At 41.7% G+C, this 18,523-nt stretch overlaps 2 protein-coding genes across 3 annotated transcripts in view; one reads left to right on the forward strand and one right to left on the reverse strand.

Annotated features, from left to right (window-relative positions):
• LOC144989040 (NLR family CARD domain-containing protein 3-like) overlaps positions 1-18,523 on the forward strand; it is a 228,514-nt gene that overhangs the window by 63,355 nt on the left and 146,636 nt on the right. The gene's annotated exons all lie outside the window — the stretch shown is intronic.
• LOC144989115 (uncharacterized) overlaps positions 5,597-18,523 on the reverse strand; it is a 79,330-nt gene continuing 66,403 nt past the window's right edge. The window contains exon 4 of the mRNA XM_078941162.1: positions 5,597-7,481. Coding sequence (XP_078797288.1) covers positions 6,400-7,481 — 1,082 coding nt within the window. The 3' untranslated portion in view covers positions 5,597-6,399. The remainder of the gene's footprint in view (positions 7,482-18,523) is intronic.

The raw sequence follows: 18,523 nt of genomic DNA on the forward strand, positions 1-18,523 counted from the left end.
CTTGTTGCAGCAGCAGTACAAGTAAGGGAGCAGTATATAAAAAAAAAAAAATAATTTTTACTTTGATCTGTTTTATCTTTTGAACAGGTTAGTCTTTTCACAGTAAACTTGCAAAAATGTTTCCAGAATGTTGGGATACTAAAGAGATTGATAAAGTTAATCAAATATTGTTTTCCTAAATAAAATGTGTTTAGTGTTGTAGATTAACCATTTTTAAGTTAAATCTATTGTTACTTATTTTAAGCATTTCTATTTTCAATTGGTCATTGATGCAAATACAGTAAAAAGGAAGGACTTTTATTTTGAAGTCTCTTTATGTATCTGTCCAGCTCTTCCTCTAGACATGGTTTTAGTTTTGGAGGAGACGACCTTGAGATGAAGGAAGATGGTAACAGAACAGAGCAGGAACAATCCGTCTAGACAGGCAAAGGGAATGGTATCCCACAATCCCTTGCGGTGCTGATCTAACAGCAGCACCAAAGTTACACCTTAGGTTAGGTGCCACTTGATCCTATTCAAATGGACACGCCATGCTGCTTCATAGTGGAAGATAAAAAGTCACACAAACACACACCATAAATAACAATAAAATAATAATTCATAAAATAGAAGTTCACATCAGGTAGATTTGTTAAACAGCCATACTGAACCGAAACATATGGAACTCTGAATGGAACCGAATTGAGAATTTAGCAAATCGTTACACCCCAAGACATAAATCTGATGGAGAAATCAATAGAATCTGCAGTTTTGATCAGTTTCTATTGAAAAAGGCTGCCTAAATATGACAGACAGCTTTCAGGTTCAGATGCAGTTCTGAAAAACAGCAGAAACATGATCAGGGGCCTGTTTCAGAAAGGAGGTTAAGTGTAAACTCTGAGTGCCTTAACCCTGAAATCAGGGAAACCCTGGGTTTTCCGTTTCAGAATGGGAGGTTTGTTAAACCAGAGAAAGCAGAGTAAGTCAAACCCATTTCTGAAAGAGAGGTAACTTATACTCGGAGTCAGTATCCATGGTTACTTATGCTGTGAACCTAACCTGGGGCCTGTTTCAGAAAGGAGGTTCAACCAACTCTGAGGTTAAACTTGAACTCTGAGTTGGTCAATCGAGAGATTAACAACTCTGAGTTTTCTGTTTCAGAGAAGCTGATCCGAGTTAGATCAATCAACTCTGAGTGGACTGATTCGGAGGTAAGCGTGCGCACCGCGACTATAAGAAGCCATTATCAATGGAGCGCAGATATCACGAGTCACCATGGCAACCGTGAAAAAAAGAGGTCTGCGTATTTTTCTCCAGCTGAACTTGACGTGCTGCTGCAGAGTTACAGTGAATATGAGCACATATTCCAGAAGAAAAGCAACGCCACTGCATCTGCAAAACAGAGACAGTTAGCGTGGAAAACATAGCTGCTCAAGTTAATGCCTAAGTTTGAATTTAAATCATTGTTATAAAATATTGACTGTAATAACTTTTTAAATAGCGTAAGGAGTGAAATAAAAAATGGCGATATTAAGGTGTACTTTTGAAGTGTCATTCCTGGTGTAAATGCATGAAATGCTGCATAGTGTACAGAACCAATCTGAGGGAAAATGCCTTTAACGTCGGTAATGTTTAGAGGACTTTTTTGTTAACCTTCCCCTCTGGCAAACGTTGGTCAGTTTAATATTAATACATGCAATTGTGTTTTTAAAAGTGAACTTTTGTCTACTGTTGAACCTTTCGCTGCGCGAAGACTTCTCCTTTCTTTTCTCTCGTCTTTCCGACCGTGGTCAGAAGCGCAGGGGAGATTTCCTTCAGGGCCGAAGGGAATTCTCCTTCGGGGTTCACTTCCCGTTGGAAACCCTCAACCTCCAGAGCGGATAAAGAATGACTCCAAAACAGTTATTCTGGGAATGACACCTTCTCTTTATTTAACTAAGTGCTCCGTCCTCCGAACACACAATATATACCACGCTCCCCCCCCACCCCCCCATCTGCACCTGCACTCGCCCCTCCCCTTGTCTCTCGTTGATCGCACCCCGCTCAGCACACACACACTGCAACACTACCCTTGTATTGATCAAGTGGTATAGGTGTATGTGGGATTAAGAAAGTAAGCAGTGCTAGAAAATTGTGTTTCCAAAAAGTAATTGTTACATTAATCTAATTCAATGTCCCTGATTTCATTTTGATGTAGATGCAATCCTGCAGGAATTAAAACAACATGGCAGCAGCTAAAAATTAAGTATAAAAACATAATTCAATTAGGTCAAATATGAGCATGTCATGGATGTAGGCTTTGTTGACAATATTTGACATATGAAACATCTACATAGCAAGACCTAATGTTGTTTTCATTGTATATATGTAATTGACTGCAACGAAAAACGGTAACGCTCAAACAAAAACATATGGGGAAATGACAAAATATTGAGTCTTCTCAAAATCCTCGTACGAGGTAAATATAATTCTCTAGGAATTATTGCAGCCTCCTCGTCTATTGGGTCCTCCAAAAAAGGACAAGCCATTCTTGTCACTTAGACCGTCTCTGTGTGACGGAAATGTGGGCAATGAAGGTTGAAGCGAAATATACCGCTTCGTCTTTAAAAAGGGGAGGGGACCGGCAGAAACTTTGAGTTTGGAGAATAAAACCTGCTCCCGACCAGGTTAGGTTCACAGCGTAAGTAACCATGGACACTGACTCCGAGTAGAAGTTACCTCTCTTTCAGAAACGGGTTTGACTTACTCTGCTTTCTCTGGTTTAACAAACCTCCCATTCTGAAACGGAAAATCCAGGGTTTCCCTGATTTCAGGGTTAACGCACTCAGAGTTTACACTTAACCTCCTTTCTGAAACAGGCCCCTGTTCGTGCTGTGTTAAGGTGTCACTGTTGACACTTATAGGTGCATGCGCAGCACCCGCCTCCACGCGGCGCACGCCCCTTCATAAAGGAGCGTGCCGCATGGAAGCGGGCCCTGCGCATGCGCCTATGAGTTACTGCTGTTCTCAATGACTTTTGCTGTTACGTTTTTTTAACAAGCCCTGTTATGCTGTCACTACCGTATTGCTGTCGTGTTACTACCGCGCCACAGGCACACAATTAAAACTTTGAAAAGTCTTTCTGTGTAAGGTCTTTGTGGTATATTGTGATAGACAGCAGTAATAACCACCGCCACCAATAGATGGTGCTGTCGGCCTGTATATGCCATGAGGAGTTTCAGAGGAAAGTACACGTAAATGCTCTTGCACCAAAAGCTGTGTCCCTGTCGTCTGTCCTAATTAAGAGACCCGCTGATAACACCCACGCTAAGGTAACTCGGAGCAACATCATATAAAGTCACAACAGTCTTTCTTTGTAAATATATCATATGATGAACCTTTCCTGCATTACTTTTTCTCTTTTTTCCTCTCGGCTGAAGGCGGATCTTCCTTCGGTTGTTCGTTTGGACTCTCAGAGCCTCCATCGTAGGTTAATAAAGAATCAATCATCTTCTTCTAGGGGAAACCTTATTTTATTACAGTTCTCTTTCACTCTGTATCACAAGCATAAACACACACACCCCACACTCTTTCGCTGCTCTTGCTCTCACTCCCTGCACGCCCGCTCTCCCCTCCTTCTTACACGTCACATGCATATGCGGTTTTGGCGACCTCAGTGGGAATGAAGGCAGACGAGCCGATAGCGTTGGTAACAACATGCGGCTTGTATACTGATGCGGCTTGTGTATGTAAATTATGACTTAATCTGCTTAAATTGAGTAGATGCGGCTTGTAATCAGGTGCGCTTTATAACCCGGAAATTACGGTAATTTGAATTTTCCATGTCCAATTGATAAAATTAAAAGATTGATAAGTGGAAGTTGCTTCCCATTTCAATACTTGGCCGAGTGAACATTGTCAAGATGGTTCTACTTCCTAAATTCCTATATTTGTTTCAGTGTCTGCCTATTTTTCTCAATAATTCATTTTTTAAATTAATTGATTCTATTCTTACTTCCTTTATTTGGGCATACAAGACTCCCGGAATTTCTAAAGCTCATTTACAAAAACCAGCTTCTGAAGGTGGCTTTGGCCTGCCTGTACTGAGACATTATTACTTGGCTTGTAATGCTAAAGCTTGGGTTTTTTGGAAGGAAGGTAGAGATAAATTCAATCAATCACCATGCTAGCCTGTGATGGAAAAGCACAGAGTTAAATCTCTGACCGGGGGCTCTGTATCTGCTTTGCTGTTCAGCAAAGTGGATATTCCAATTAAAAGAAAGATTTTGTTTTGTAAAATTCTTATAGAATTATAAAGCAAATCAGGAAAGTACCGGTACTCAGTCGGTCTTATCTATCCACGCTCCCATCTGCTTGAATCCAGCTTTTCAACCAGGTCTGTCAGACCATGCGTTTACACTCTGGGATAAAAAGGGCCTCTCATCCATTAAGGATCTCTACATCAACAATCATTTTGCATCTTTTACCCAATTGCAAAAAAAGTTTTCTCTCCCACCGGGTCATTTTTTCAGGTACAGTAAACCCTTGTTTTTTGCGGGGGTTACGTTCCAAAAAGACCCCGTGATAGACAAAATCCGTGAAGTAGAAACCTCTATTTTTTATGCAATTATTATACAATTAAATACTCTATTATAGGTTGAAAAGAAAGAACAGACAGGCTCAAGCATTTGTTTCACAAATAAAAGTACTTTAGAAAAGTTTTTTCAACAAATAACTACTGTACTGTACTGTCAATTAATAATTTTAATCATCAATGTGAACAGAAAGCTTCAAATCGCGGAGATTAGCCCCGCTCACCGCGACCCGAGTATTGGATTAAACGGGAGAAAATTTAAAAGGATTATGAATAAAATACAAAGTACAGTCTGACAAATAGTGACTCAAGTGTATTTCACTGCTCTACAGACTGAGCCACTCTATCCTGACTCCACTCTGCAGTGTTTTCTTCTTCTGAAGCCCGCGGTGCAGCTGCAGGTGTGTTTGATCGGGAGAAGAACACAGTGATAGGCAGTTGTTGTCGCTCTTTTTTCTGGTTTGCAAAAAGATCCTTATACACCGACATGCCACCATCAAGAGAATTTGCACGTATGTGTTGTAAATTTGGCAAGCTGTTTTACGTACGTGTTCATATTAAACTGCAACGTTATTGACGCACAGGTAGAGAAGAAGCGGAGTGACTTTTTAGCCAATCAGAATGCAGAACACAATGCACGATGCAAATCCGTGAAGTAGCGAAACCGTGAAAAGTAAACCGCGTTATAGAGAGGGATCACTGTATTTGCAAATCAGACACTTTGTTAAACAATCTATAACTCAGTTTCAACAACTGCCAACACAACCAGAATTTGACAACGTTTTGATTAAACTGCACACAAATTGTGTTTTATGAACACACAAGTGAGAAAAGTAAACAGTTCAGTTCAACATTAGATATTTCTGCTCAGTCCAATAAAAACAGGGAAAACAGTTGTTCTAAAGAACATCAACTAATTTACTATTGAACTTACCCGGGTACGTCACATATACTACTTGTTAGAACAGAGTCCAGCTTTGGAACCTGCAGAGAAGCAACAAAGAGCAGAAACCCACACTGTGGGAAAGACTCCACACTTCTGACTGATGTTCATACCCAGTTTATTTTTCACAGATAAGATTGGAACAGAACAATGAGAACCAAAAAGAACAGAGGAACAGTTTTAACGCCTACAAGAAAACATGAATCACAAGAATACCAGACAGAAACACCAGTCTGGTTCTTTATCTGCATCTTCCTGAATACATTTTTAGGAAAACCTTTTCTTCACTAAATGGTAGGGATGCGGTTCTACTAAGACTGTGGATCGTTCCTTAGGTGGCGATCCAATTCAATTCTTGAATCAAGCTCAATGGCTCACAGATCAAACCACAATTATTGCTTTTTAATATGTTTGTTAAGTTATTGTAGGTATGTCTTTTTACTGGATGTATGAAATTTTAAATTATATGTATTAAATCAGCATCATTTAGAACCGGAGATCAAAATCAACAAAAGTGATAAAAAGACAAAGATTTATATAGAAAGAAAGAAATGTGGTTTGTTACTTTAAACAAGTTACCATCAACATCTTGCAGTAACATAAACAGCTGTGCGTGTATAAATGTATTTAAAATACTGTTTAATTAACATAGTATTATGAACTATTAATACATTACATTGTTTATGTACGGATAATTAGATTAGATTAAATGACATTTTCACATGTACTGTACAAGTATTCTGCTCTAAGTTTTTCTGCTTTCGAAGTTGAGAATTTTATCTAAATCCTTTATAAAAAAAATGTTTGTTAAGAAAGAAAAGCTTCTCACTTGTGTGAGTTGTGAAAATACTAATGTATTTTACTAAATTACATCTGTGGCTGAGCCATTTATCAGCCATAAAAACTATCTCTCACCTGTATGAGTTTTCATGTGTGTTTTTAGAATAGGTATTCGACTAAAACTGGCATCACATTTATTGCATGGGAAAGGCTTTTCTCCTGTGTGAATTCTCATGTGTGTTTTGAGATCAGATAGATGACTAAAACTTTTGGCACATTCTTTGCAAGAAAAAGGCTTCTCTCCTGTGTGAGTTCTCATGTGTATTTTTAGATTTGATTTTTGACTAAAACTTTTATCACATTCTTTACAAGAAAAAGGCTTTTCTCCTGTGTGAGTTCTCATGTGTATTTTGAGATTATATGAATCACTAAAATTTGTATCACATTCTTTACAAGAAAAAGGCTTTTCTCCTGTGTGAGTTCTCATGTGTTTGTTGAGATTTGATATTTGATTAAAACTCTTATTACATTCTTTACAACAAAAGGGCTTTTCTCCTGTGTGAGTTCTCATGTGTGTTTTCAGACTAGACATTTGACCAAAACTTGAATCACATTCTTTACACGTAAAGGGCTTCTCGCCTGTATGAGTTGTCCTTTGTTTTTTGAGATTAAATTTATAACTAAAACTTTTTTCACAGTTTTTACCAGAAAATGTCTTCTTTCCTGTATGAGTTTTCATGTGAAATTTCAACCGAGACCGCCCACTAAAAGTTTGACCACATTTTTTACATGCACAATATCTTTCATCAGACCCATTTTGGACATGACTTCTGTCCCTCCTCTTCCTCTGATCTCTGTTCTGTAGGTCTGTCTCTTCATCTGTAGTTGATGTTGATTCCTCATGTTGGTTTCCTTCTTCATCCTGACTATCAGTTACATTAAAGCTCTGCTGATTGTTTAGATCTGCTTCACTGTTCTCATCTTCCTCAAAAGTAGGAATCTCCATTAAGGCATCAGCCTCATTCTTCAGATCAGGCAACTCTCCATCTTGACTGATGAGTTCTTCTTTCATCTCTTTTATCTGTGGACGATCTGGTTCCTTCTGTTGGTCTTCACTTTGAGCAAGTTCTGGTTCCTCCTGTTCCACTCTAAAGTTTATTTGCTGGTTGTAGAGATCTTCTTCAGTCACCCAATGCTGAGGGAAAACTGCAGGTACACAAACACAAGAAAAACCCCTTTTATACTTTTAAATGAGTTTGTGTTTTGTCAAACACCAAAAAAAAAAAAACGAAATCTGCTCAGTCAGGAACCATATACCATATTTTCACGACTATATGGCGCAGTTAGAAGTCATGTATTTTCTTCAGCCAGCAGGGGGCACCCTATGAGCCAGTGCCCCTAATGTGAAGTTGTGAGTCGTAGAAGAAGATGGAGTGAGGAAGGAACAGATATGTAAAGTCCAAGTGGAACCTAAATGCAGTGTAAATATATGCAATTTAAAACTGTCTATACTTTTTCTGTCTCATGACCCTCAACCATTTCAGTAAGGGCAGGGGTAAACAGAGCAGCAGGTTGCTCATTGACATTCGTGGCATAACTGCCCATTTACCATGAATTAACAAAATTAGTGTAACAACACGAGAGTCACTTCTCTCCCAACACTTGTTAACAAGATGGCTGAAGCCCTGTTTGAACTGCAGCAACGCAGAGAAAAAAAAAAATCAAAGCTAACTCAGATTTGCTCCAGCTGTTTTTTTTAAACACACATCGAGTGTTTGTATGTGTGCTTTAAGCTACTGTTTTTGCTGAGGCAGAAAATTGACAGGCATGAGCAGATTACGATGAACAACTTTCGAACGCCCACTAATGGGGTTCTGAATCTTGAAAGTGTGGCTCTGATCATTTTTCTCAAGCACGACATAGACTGTGTTTTCCCACCGATCAGCGAGTTTTCTCTTCCCACGTTCACCGTTGTTGGCTAACAACACATGATCACCCACATCTACTGATGCACCACGCACTTTCCTGTCGTACAGTTGTGAATGGCGCTGAAGTTGCTTCACTGCCATTGACTGCGCCACGGCCATAGCCTCTTTCATGTTCTTGTGCAGGGATTCAACGTAACGGTCATAGCCCACAACCTCCTGATCATGAAGAACAGAGCCAAACATAACATCCATCGGCAGACGTGGCACTCGCCCAAACATGAGCAGAAACGGGGCGTAGTCTGTTGTTTCGTGCACAGTGCAGTTATAAGCAAATTTTAAGGATTTCAAGGCATTAGGCCAACGATTTTTCGCTCCATTGGGCAGTGCTCGAATCATTTTGCCTAGAGTACGGTTCATTCTTTCGCACGAACCGTTACCCATTGGATGGTAGGGGGTAGTATGCGATTATTGTACCCCGGCAACACTCAACAACTCCGCGATGAGCGCACTCTCAAAAGTGGCACCCTGGTCAGAATGTAACCGTCTAGGAAATCCATAGACACAAAAGTAGTTGTGCCAAAGTTGGTGAGCAACTGCTTTGGCCGACTGATTAGGACACAATAACGCATGCGCCATTTTGGTGAAATGGTCAGTGACGACGAGCACATCCAAGGACCTGTTGCTGGAGTCTTCAGCCGACCAAAAGTCAACACAAACCAGTTCAAGAGGTTCAGAGGTATGAATGCTCTCCAGAGATGCCCTAGCTTCAGGCTCAGGAGCTTTAGAAACCACACACTGTCTACAGTCCTTAACATACTCCGCCACATCGCTAGAGAGCCCAAGCCAATCAAACCTCTGTCTCGCCAAGTAAAGAGTCCTCTACTGTCCCTGATGACCCGCTTCATCGTGAACACCACACAACTTTGCGGCGCAAGGAAACAGGAACAACAAACTGGTAGGATTTCTTTTTAGTCACAGGATGCACAGCCACACGATACAGAACCCCATCTCTCATAGTGAGTTTCCCCCAGCTCCTCAAAAGGTTTACGACCCCAGCAGATTCCATGGCTCGCTCCCTCCTTGATGGTCTTCTTCCTCTTTCTAAAAAGAAAATCACTCTGCTCAACTCCAGATCTGTCCTTTATTTTTCTGCCAACTCATCGAGAGAGAGAACCGCTGAGCCAACATGTGGGGGCATCAGGACTGTCTGGGGAAACTGAGGCAAAAGCATAGCATGTTGGACCAACTCTGATTTAAAATTTCCGACGCGGTCGAACACAGCAGCAACTTCATCGGACGAAACAGAACCAGACTGAACAACTGTTGCGCACTGCATAACGACAGGTTGACCACACACTGAAGTCACATCACGTGGGTTAGCAGACCATCGAAATGCATCCTGGATGCCAGTGGCTCCCACTGCAGCAGCCCCAGCAAGCAACTCAGAATATGGCATTCTGGTTAAGAGATGAGATGCGCAGGACTGCACAAATGGCAACCTGCTCAGAGCATCAGCAACGACATTGCGAGGTCCTGGATTGTACTTGATGTCAAACTGAAACGCAGCAAGTTTAGCTATCCACCTCTGCTCACACGCGACGAGCTTTGGACAAAATATAAGTTACGGGTTATTATCCGTCCACACGGTGAACGGATGACCCTTCAACCAATAGTGAAATTTATCACACACTACCCATTTGAGTGCGAAAAACTCTAATCTGTGCGCAGGATATTTTGACTGAGCAAAACTGAGGGACTTGCTTGCAAATGGTATAGGTCTGGCTATTGTACCACCAACAGGAACTTGTAACAACACAGCGCCTAAACAGTCAGCAGAGGCAACAACAGAGTGCCAAAATGGTTCATCAAAGTTAGGGTGAGCAAGCATGACCTGCTCCAACAATGCCTGTTTGAGTTTGATTGCACTGCACTGATGAAATGTCCCAGGAACTTAACTGAACGTTTCAAGAAATTACAGTTCTTTGGCGCGAGCTTGACGTTGTGTGACTGGAGTTTCTGAAAGACCATTTCCAAACGTTCAAGGGCCAGACTCTCAGTGGGAGCAAACACCAAAACGTCATCCAAATAACACAACAGACTGAGAAAATTCTGATCACCAAAAATGCCTAACATCATCCTCATGAACGTCGCCGGACTGTTACAAAGGCTCTGGGGCATCCTTTTGTCCTCATACAAACCAAATGGCGAAGGAAAGGCTGTACATTTCTTGTCATCCTCATGAACTTCTACATTGTACTAGCCAGAGGTCAAATCCATTGTTGAGAAGAAGGCATTACCACCTAAAGCAGACAATGCATCCGCCGGATGGGGACGCGGATATGCATCCTTGACTGTGCAAGCATTAAGCCAGCGGAAGTCATTGCAAATTCTTAAATCCCCATTTTTCTTTAAGACCACCACAAGGGGTGACGCATTCTCGCTGCTGGACTTCCTTATAATGTCACGCTCTTCCATTTCATTCAGAGCTTCTCTGAGTTTCTCATACTGCGTCGGTGGTATGTGCCTGCATGGAAATCTGAAAGCTTTGTCATCTGTTACTCTGATACGGTGTAGGCAACCAGTGGCCTTAGCACAATCTAACTTTTCCCTAGAAAAGATAGACAGGTATTTTACAATGAGATCTGCCAATTTAGCTTTGTACGCCGGAGAAACTTCACACGACTCAACATCAATCACTGATAAACCCAGTTCACCCAACTTTGACTGAGATGAACTGGCTACAGTGAGCGGTCCGACTTGAGGACGGTCTGGCAAGGTGGACGTGTCGGACACAAAGCTGGACATGGTCACACCGTCGCCATGGAACTGCACTTGCTGACTAACTGCAGACTGATCAGCATCAAACTCCTCAACCGTCTCACAGAGAGACACACATCAGCCAACTTAGCGTTTCGTTTAATGGTTCCAGGTTTGTGAGACGGATTGATCACTTTGAGAGGCAGCCAACCATCCTCCCTCAGAATAGCAACTGATCTTCCGACTATAACTGATCTTGGTCTGGTCTTAGCACGTGTAGGCTAAACTACCACTACACTGCCTCCAACCTGTCTGTCCACCAATTGCAGTTTGGTCCACACCAGATGTTCGGTCACAGGCTCCAGCGTGACAGCTTTCCTGAATTTGACAGTTCCCACTGCTTCTGGGACCTTTGTCTCCACTCCAGCTATTAAACTCAGCAGTTGCTGTCCTGAATCACTACCGCAATCACGCGCTGTAGTGTCACTGTCAAGACGTTCTTTCTCCAGGCCACTAATTACGTACCTTAACAGGTTACTGCCAACAATCAAGTCCTCGCTCTGGTCATCCACCACCAAAGTAGGGACTAATACACTGCATCTGTAAAGTTCCATCGCAATGTCACACATGCCCGCGGGTAATGTCTTCGAGAATCCACACCCAACTAGCACAGCGTCCGTAGGTTGGAGGTTGGGGTCCTTCAACACAGCATGCTGTAACAGCTGAGGAATTACTCTAGAGCTTAGTGTACACGCCATCGAACCACTGTCCAGTAATGCTGAAACAGTCACTTTACCACCCAGCATCACCTTTTCATAGAATAAGTCATCATTCCTTTTGAGTTTTCGAACATTCTGAATCACCGGTATCCATCCCATTTTACTCTCTTGGCTATTGGCTGTTCGACAGGAGGCGCCGCAGCTGCAGCTCCCGCGAAGACAGGGGGCACACTTTGCTGCATAGGGGATACACCCTGCTGTCGCAACAACCAAACACTGTCACCATGTTGCATGGACTTGCGTTTGTGGACTTTACAATGTTCAACCAGCCTTTCATTATGGTCTGCCACGGTCCAATGAGTCATGGGCTTACACCTCAATATCAATGACAGTTCAGGGTTTGGACAGTTCTGAATAAAGATTGTGACCAAGTCACGTGACAAACAGTAAAAAGTCACATTCTGTCTTTTTAAGGTGTCTTTAGTCAACTCCAAAGCCCTGTTTAGTCTCAGCCAATAGTCAAACGGGTGTTCACCAGAGTGGGGTCTTGTCGCATAAAAATCAGCTAAGGGCAGATTAGAGTTCCCTGTGTCACTGAAATGCTGTTACAATAACTCAAAAATCGGCTCTGGGCCTTCAGTCAACGTTAACACTGGCTTGCTACGTATGCCCACTTTAACGACCTCACACGCCCTTTCCAGCTAATTTTGATAAAACTTCTTCAGCTTGTTCAGGCACAGGGATGCCCCTTTTTTTCCACATAGGACAGCATCAAAACTTCCCACTCGGTAACAGAACATGTGTCGGTACCATCTCCTCTAAAACACACATCCTGTAGTAAAATAACATTTAACATAGAGGAGTCATTGATGGCTGACCCAGACACACTTGTGACAGCACCACCAAATCGTCACTCAATGCATGATGCAATGCTCTCGCCAATAGAAACGCCCACCTGAGAAGCTACCTCGGCTAATAGTTCATCAGTAACACCATCCTTCGAGTTTGCAGTCACATCACATTGTGAAGAAACATCAGCATCAGCGACTCGGGACGTTTTTTCAAACTGTGGTTTAGGTGTCGATGCATTTGGAGGAAACATGGCTGCACCTCTGCCTCTACCATGTGCAGGAGAGAGAGCAAAAGATCCAATAGATCTGTCCTTATCCATAGTTTGAAGAAAAAAAGAAAAAAATACAACGCAACTTGTGGCAAATCAAAACTAAAATAAGATTGTCGTCTAACACTCTCTAAATCCCTTTTTATTTTTATTAATCTGCTTTTTTTTCTTCTAAAACAAGAACAAAAGTACTCATCAAGGAATTGAAACCCAAAATGTCACATCGCATGTTGCATGAAACCTTTCTCACACACCCGGTTTACTGACGTCAACTGTCCATGCAGGTGGAAATCAGGTCCACCGGGGACTCTTGTCAATCACTGCTGAAGCCCTCCGCTGCAGCGATGCGCGTGCTTGGCGCCAGTTGCACGCAGCCCAGGTCCGATGACTAACTCCGCTTTGATTCCTCCGCAGTGTGCTGCGCAGCGATCCCCCAGATCAGGTGTGTGGGGCGAGGATAAACCTTCGCGCCCCCCTGACGAATCCGAAGAACGGGTCACGGCACCAATTTAACCGTTTCTGGTCTTTGCTCTGCATTTTGTGATTTTGTGCACCTCAGGAAGCCACGAGACACCGGAGGAACTTTCTTGGAGCAGTTTTCTTTATTTTCTGGTTGTGACAAAATATGGCATCAACATGTGCTGCACTCCGATAATGCCCCAAAACTAAAAATATCAATTTCAAATGAGCACCAACATTGCATACAAAGAACTAGATCTCCATCATGCTCACCTCTTCCATTTTAGAAACAGCAAAAAGGGAAGATGGGGGGGGGGGGGGGGGGGGCTTGAATTTATACCCAGGTCTGCAGGACCCTAATGACCTGCTACTCAATTGCCAGATGTAAAATAAATAAAATAATAAAAAAAATTCAATTTTGTGTAATTATACTATATTTTTGTGAACCCGTTACACATGTTCTGTTTCAGAAACACACACACATCCTCATTCTACAAAATAAGTTTCTGTCTTGCGAGGAAATATGACAAATTTACTGCGTTCTAATTATTCATTTCCATTACAAGCTGCATGCGTTCTTGAGTGCGTGACACGGCCGCCCGCTGGAGGATTTTATGTTGGGGGGGGGGGGGGGGGGGGGTATTACTGTTCTCAGTCACTCTAACACCAAACATGAACGCTGTTAGATTCCATGAATATCACTATATTTTTTTGTTTGGGAACTATTTTGTGCAGCGCAAAGTTACGTGTCTCTATAAATCAAGGTGGAGCCTCCTGCTCCACGTTCTTCATGGGTGTCAGGGTTCATAGCTACCAGAAAGGTGACAAAGTGTCTGCAGTCTGGTTATTACTGGGCAATAAATAATATTCTCAGAAGATGTCTGTACCAGAGAGCACAGGTGAAGGCTCACATGCAGCTAGAGAGCAGAAGAATCAACACGCACCCCCAACACACGTGTGCGCGCTTCTTCCTCCTAGTCCTACACAAGAAGCACCGCGCGGACACAGTCACGGTCAATCAACAACACCTACATCAGGGGTGTCCAAACTATGGCCCGCGGGCAAACTGCAGCCCGCGGGTCTGTTTTTATTGGCCCGCAGCAAATTTTGAAAATGTAATTGAATATGGCCCGCACATGGCGCTTGAGATCAACTCTGTTGCACTTCTCAGTTTCAACACTAGATGGAGTCGGTCACAGAAAGGTGTGTTACGGAGTGGGTGTGTGCTGAGCGCCCCGCGTGCCACGAGAGAGGGGGGGAGGAGCGAGTGCAGTTGGAGATGGATGTGTGAGCACGGAGCGGAGGTGTGGGGGTTCGATATATTGTGTGTTCGGAGGACGGAGCATTTTAATAAATAGCATTCTGAACTGTGAAAAAGTATTTCCTTTATGTAAAAAAGAACTTGTTTTGTTTTTGGAATTTTTTTTGTTAATAGCTGCATATTTTGTCACAGAGTGTAATTGTAAAATTAAGCTTTTTAAAAATTGTGTGCGTTTAATGTTAAAATTGTCCTCATTGGTCACCCATAAGCCCTTTTTTTGGTCTACTTTTCTGAGAAACCAGTCGACTCTTTATAAACTACAAAATCGTGCACTCTGCCAGTCAACCACACTAACGACTACGTATGTAAAGATCTGCTGGCTTCAGCTGCTCAAGCTAGGGGCGACATTGGGTCAGGTGGATGAGCGGGTCGTCCAATGATCGAAGGGTTGGCGGTTCGATTCCCCGCTTCCACCAGCCAAATGTCGTTGTGTCCTTGGACAAGACACTTCACCCTCCTTGCCTCCAGTGTGGCAACCACCCAATGACTAAAACCACATCTCTTCACAAAAAACAAAGAACAAAACAAAAAAAATCTATACACATAAAAATATAAAAAAAACTTTCAGTGTAAATTAAAATTCAAGGCAATCAAGAATCTAGACCCTATATCAGTAACCATTTTGTAGCAGATTTACAAATGTCATTAATGAAAGGACTTGGGTTCTGAATACATTTCATTTGACTTCACTCTTAAAACACATTAATTGGCTCAGGTACAGTGGGGGGGGGAATTGTCATGTGCAGCATTTGGCTATTGGAACCGCCCACTTCCTGTTGGACACTTCTGGTTAGCCTTACAGGTACTGTTTTTTTTCTATTTTTTATTGAACATCAAAAGATGACATACACATTCACATAACTACAACAGAAAGAAATAAAAAAGAAATAGATACAACTAAAAAAATAAATTTAGAATTGTAGTTCACAATACTAGGGATTGTCATACAACATGTGATCTTCAATGAAAATGGACAGTTTTATTTATTTCTTTTTTTCATGTATTTTAGTGATTTAAAATATAAACAGTTCTTAAATGTAGTGAATAATGGTTTGGTTTTAAAAAAAATCTACTCTTATGAATGAAGAATTTTCCAGAAATAAATACAGTATTGTAGATCATTCAGTAGAATGTCTGCGTGTACATGTGTGTGAATGATCCCGGTGATGGTCCGAGGGGCCGTAGGCGCGAAATTGCAGCCACGCCTGTCTGTGGCTACAACCGTAACTTACCATCACCAAGTGTGAATGAATAATGGACACAATGGAAGCACTTTGAGCGTCTGGAAAAGCGCAGAAAAATCTAATCCATTATTATTATTCATTAAACCCGTTCTGAACTGCCTGGTTGGAATGAGGTTTCATTGTCTGAGTGACTGTTTCATTTTGTTGTGTGCTTGTTAGTAATTATGACTAGTAATGACTAGTAATCATGTGTCAATATGTCACCTCTTGTGTGCGGCCCGGACCTTTGCTCATTTTTCTGTATTTGGCCCTCACCAAAAAAACTTTGGACACCCCTGACCTACATAGTTAGTTCATTAGTTAGATAGGTTGTAGTTAGTTGTTACTGTTATTTGTTAATAAAGAATAGTACGTTGTAATTGTATTTATTTTATAATTTAAAAAAAATTAAAAGCTAAATTTAATAAATGATCATCTTAACAGCCAGAAAAACAGAAATAAAAAGTATTTTGTTAAACAGTGAAGTGGAACTTTGTGGCTCTTGTTGGGTTTTGGTCTGGAAGAAACTGGATCAAATGGTTCTTTTAGTGTTAAAGGTTCCAGACTCTTGATCTCCACTGAAGCTATGAGTCTGAAATGTCATTCCACAGACAAACCATCAACAAAATGATCCTGATGCTGCTGAGGTTCTTATGGAAGTGAAGCAAATCTCAGCAGAACTGAAATCACTGACATTAAACAGTCTGAACATTCATGGAGCTGAACTGGACACAGAAAAACCTCCCTGTTGTGTTTCCACCCACCAATGAGGAGCAGTTTGATGAAGATGAAGCTGCACTGGAGGAAGAATCAGTCCAGAAAAGATGGAGAACAATTCTGACACTAAGCAGTTTTTCACTGATGTGTTCAGGTTTGAATCTTTTCTGTCTGCAGATCCATGAGCAGGACCCTGTCTTTGGGTTTTAGCTTGAAATGTAGTTTTGGAAATAGAATCTGTCTGAATGTCTGGAATTGGAGACATGGAGACATCAAAGAGGTTTAGATGGATTTTGGGTTTGACAGAGAAATCTGCTGAAAAGAACTGAACTACAAACTTAGAACCACAGACGACAAAACAGATTGGACTTTTTTATCTGCTAACAATTTTCTCTTTGATCTGTTAAGGTTTCCTGTTTGTCGTTAGCTGGAGGGACTAACTAAGATCATCTGATTTGAAGAATGTTGTGGGCTGCACTGACCAACAATGTCTACTGTCTTTTCAACTGGAAGGGACAGAAGAGACTCTTCCAGGACACGCTGTTGATGGACTGCATGTTTGGAGAGCTTGAAGCTCAAGATAGAACCGTTGTTGAAGTGAACATACCGATAGTGTGGAGATGAAGATCAGAGTCACACTGACCTGCTGACATGTGAGAGCTGTCCACACTTTGGACATGACTTCTGTCCCTCCTCTTCCTCTGATCTCTGTTCTGTGGGTCTGTCTCTTCAGTTGATGTTGATTCTTCATGTTGGTTTCCTTCATCCTGACTATCAGTTACATTTAAGCTCTGCTGTTCCTCTTGAATCTGTGGAGGTTCTGGTTCCTCCTGTTCCTCTTTAATCTCTGGAGGTTCTGGTTCCTCCTGTTCCACTCTGAAGTTCCTCTGCTGGTTGCAGAGATCTTCCTCTTCAGTCATCCAATGTTGGGGGAGGACTGCAGGGACACAAACACAACAAGGAGCCTTTTGTACGTTTCCAAGACTTTTGGTTTTTTTCAAGCATCAATAAACTCTGTGATCATTGGAGAAAATGTCTGAGGAGTCTGGATGACCAGAAGAGACTAATGGAAACAATAAATATAGATGCCATTAATTTATTTAAATGGCGTACAGTAAACCCTTGTTTATCGCGGGGGTTACGTTCCAAAAAGAACCCGTGATAGGCAAAATCTGTGAAGTAGAAACCTCTATTTTTTAACAATTATTATACAATTAAATACTCTGTTATACATTGAAAAGAAAGAACAAACCATTTTACAGGCTCAAACATTTGTTTCACAAATCAAAGTACTTTAAAAACGTTTTTTTTTCCAACAAATAACTTCTGTACTGTACTGTCAAATAATAATTTTAATCATCAATGTAAACAGAAGGCTTCAAATCGCGGAGATTAGCCCCGCCCACCGCGACCCGAAGAATTGGATTAAACGGGAGAAAATTTAAAATGATCATGAAAAAAGTACAAAGTACAAACGGACAAATAGTGGCTCAGGTGTATTTCAATGCTCTTCAGTCTGAGAAGCTGCAGTGTTTTCTCCTTCTCAAGCCCGCGGTGCAGCTGTGTGTGTTTGTTCGGGAGAAGAACATAGTGATTGACAGTTGTTGTCGCTCTTTTTCTATGGGTTTTAGAGAAACTTGAAATTGCAAGATGATTTGCATGTACGTAATTTGGAAAGCTGATTTACGTACGTGTACATATTAAACTGCAACATTATTGACGCACAGGTAGAAAAGAAGCGGAGTGACTTTTTAGCCAATCAGAATGCAGAACACAATGCACGACGCAAATCCGTGAAGTAGCGAAACCGTGAAAAGTAAACCGCGTTATAGCAAGGGATCACTGTATACTTATACTTAAATGGCATATACTTATATAGCGCTTTCTACCTTCTTACGAAGGCCCAAAGCGCTTTACAGTCACAGTCCCATCCACCCATGCACACACACATTCACACACTGATGGCGGCTCCGCTGCCAAACACTGGCGCCAACCTCCCACCAG

This window comes from Oryzias latipes, chromosome 2 (assembly GCF_053564925.1).
Source record: "Oryzias latipes strain Hd-rR chromosome 2, Olatipes_Hd-rR_3.1".
NCBI classification, from domain to species: domain Eukaryota; kingdom Metazoa; phylum Chordata; class Actinopteri; order Beloniformes; family Adrianichthyidae; genus Oryzias; species Oryzias latipes.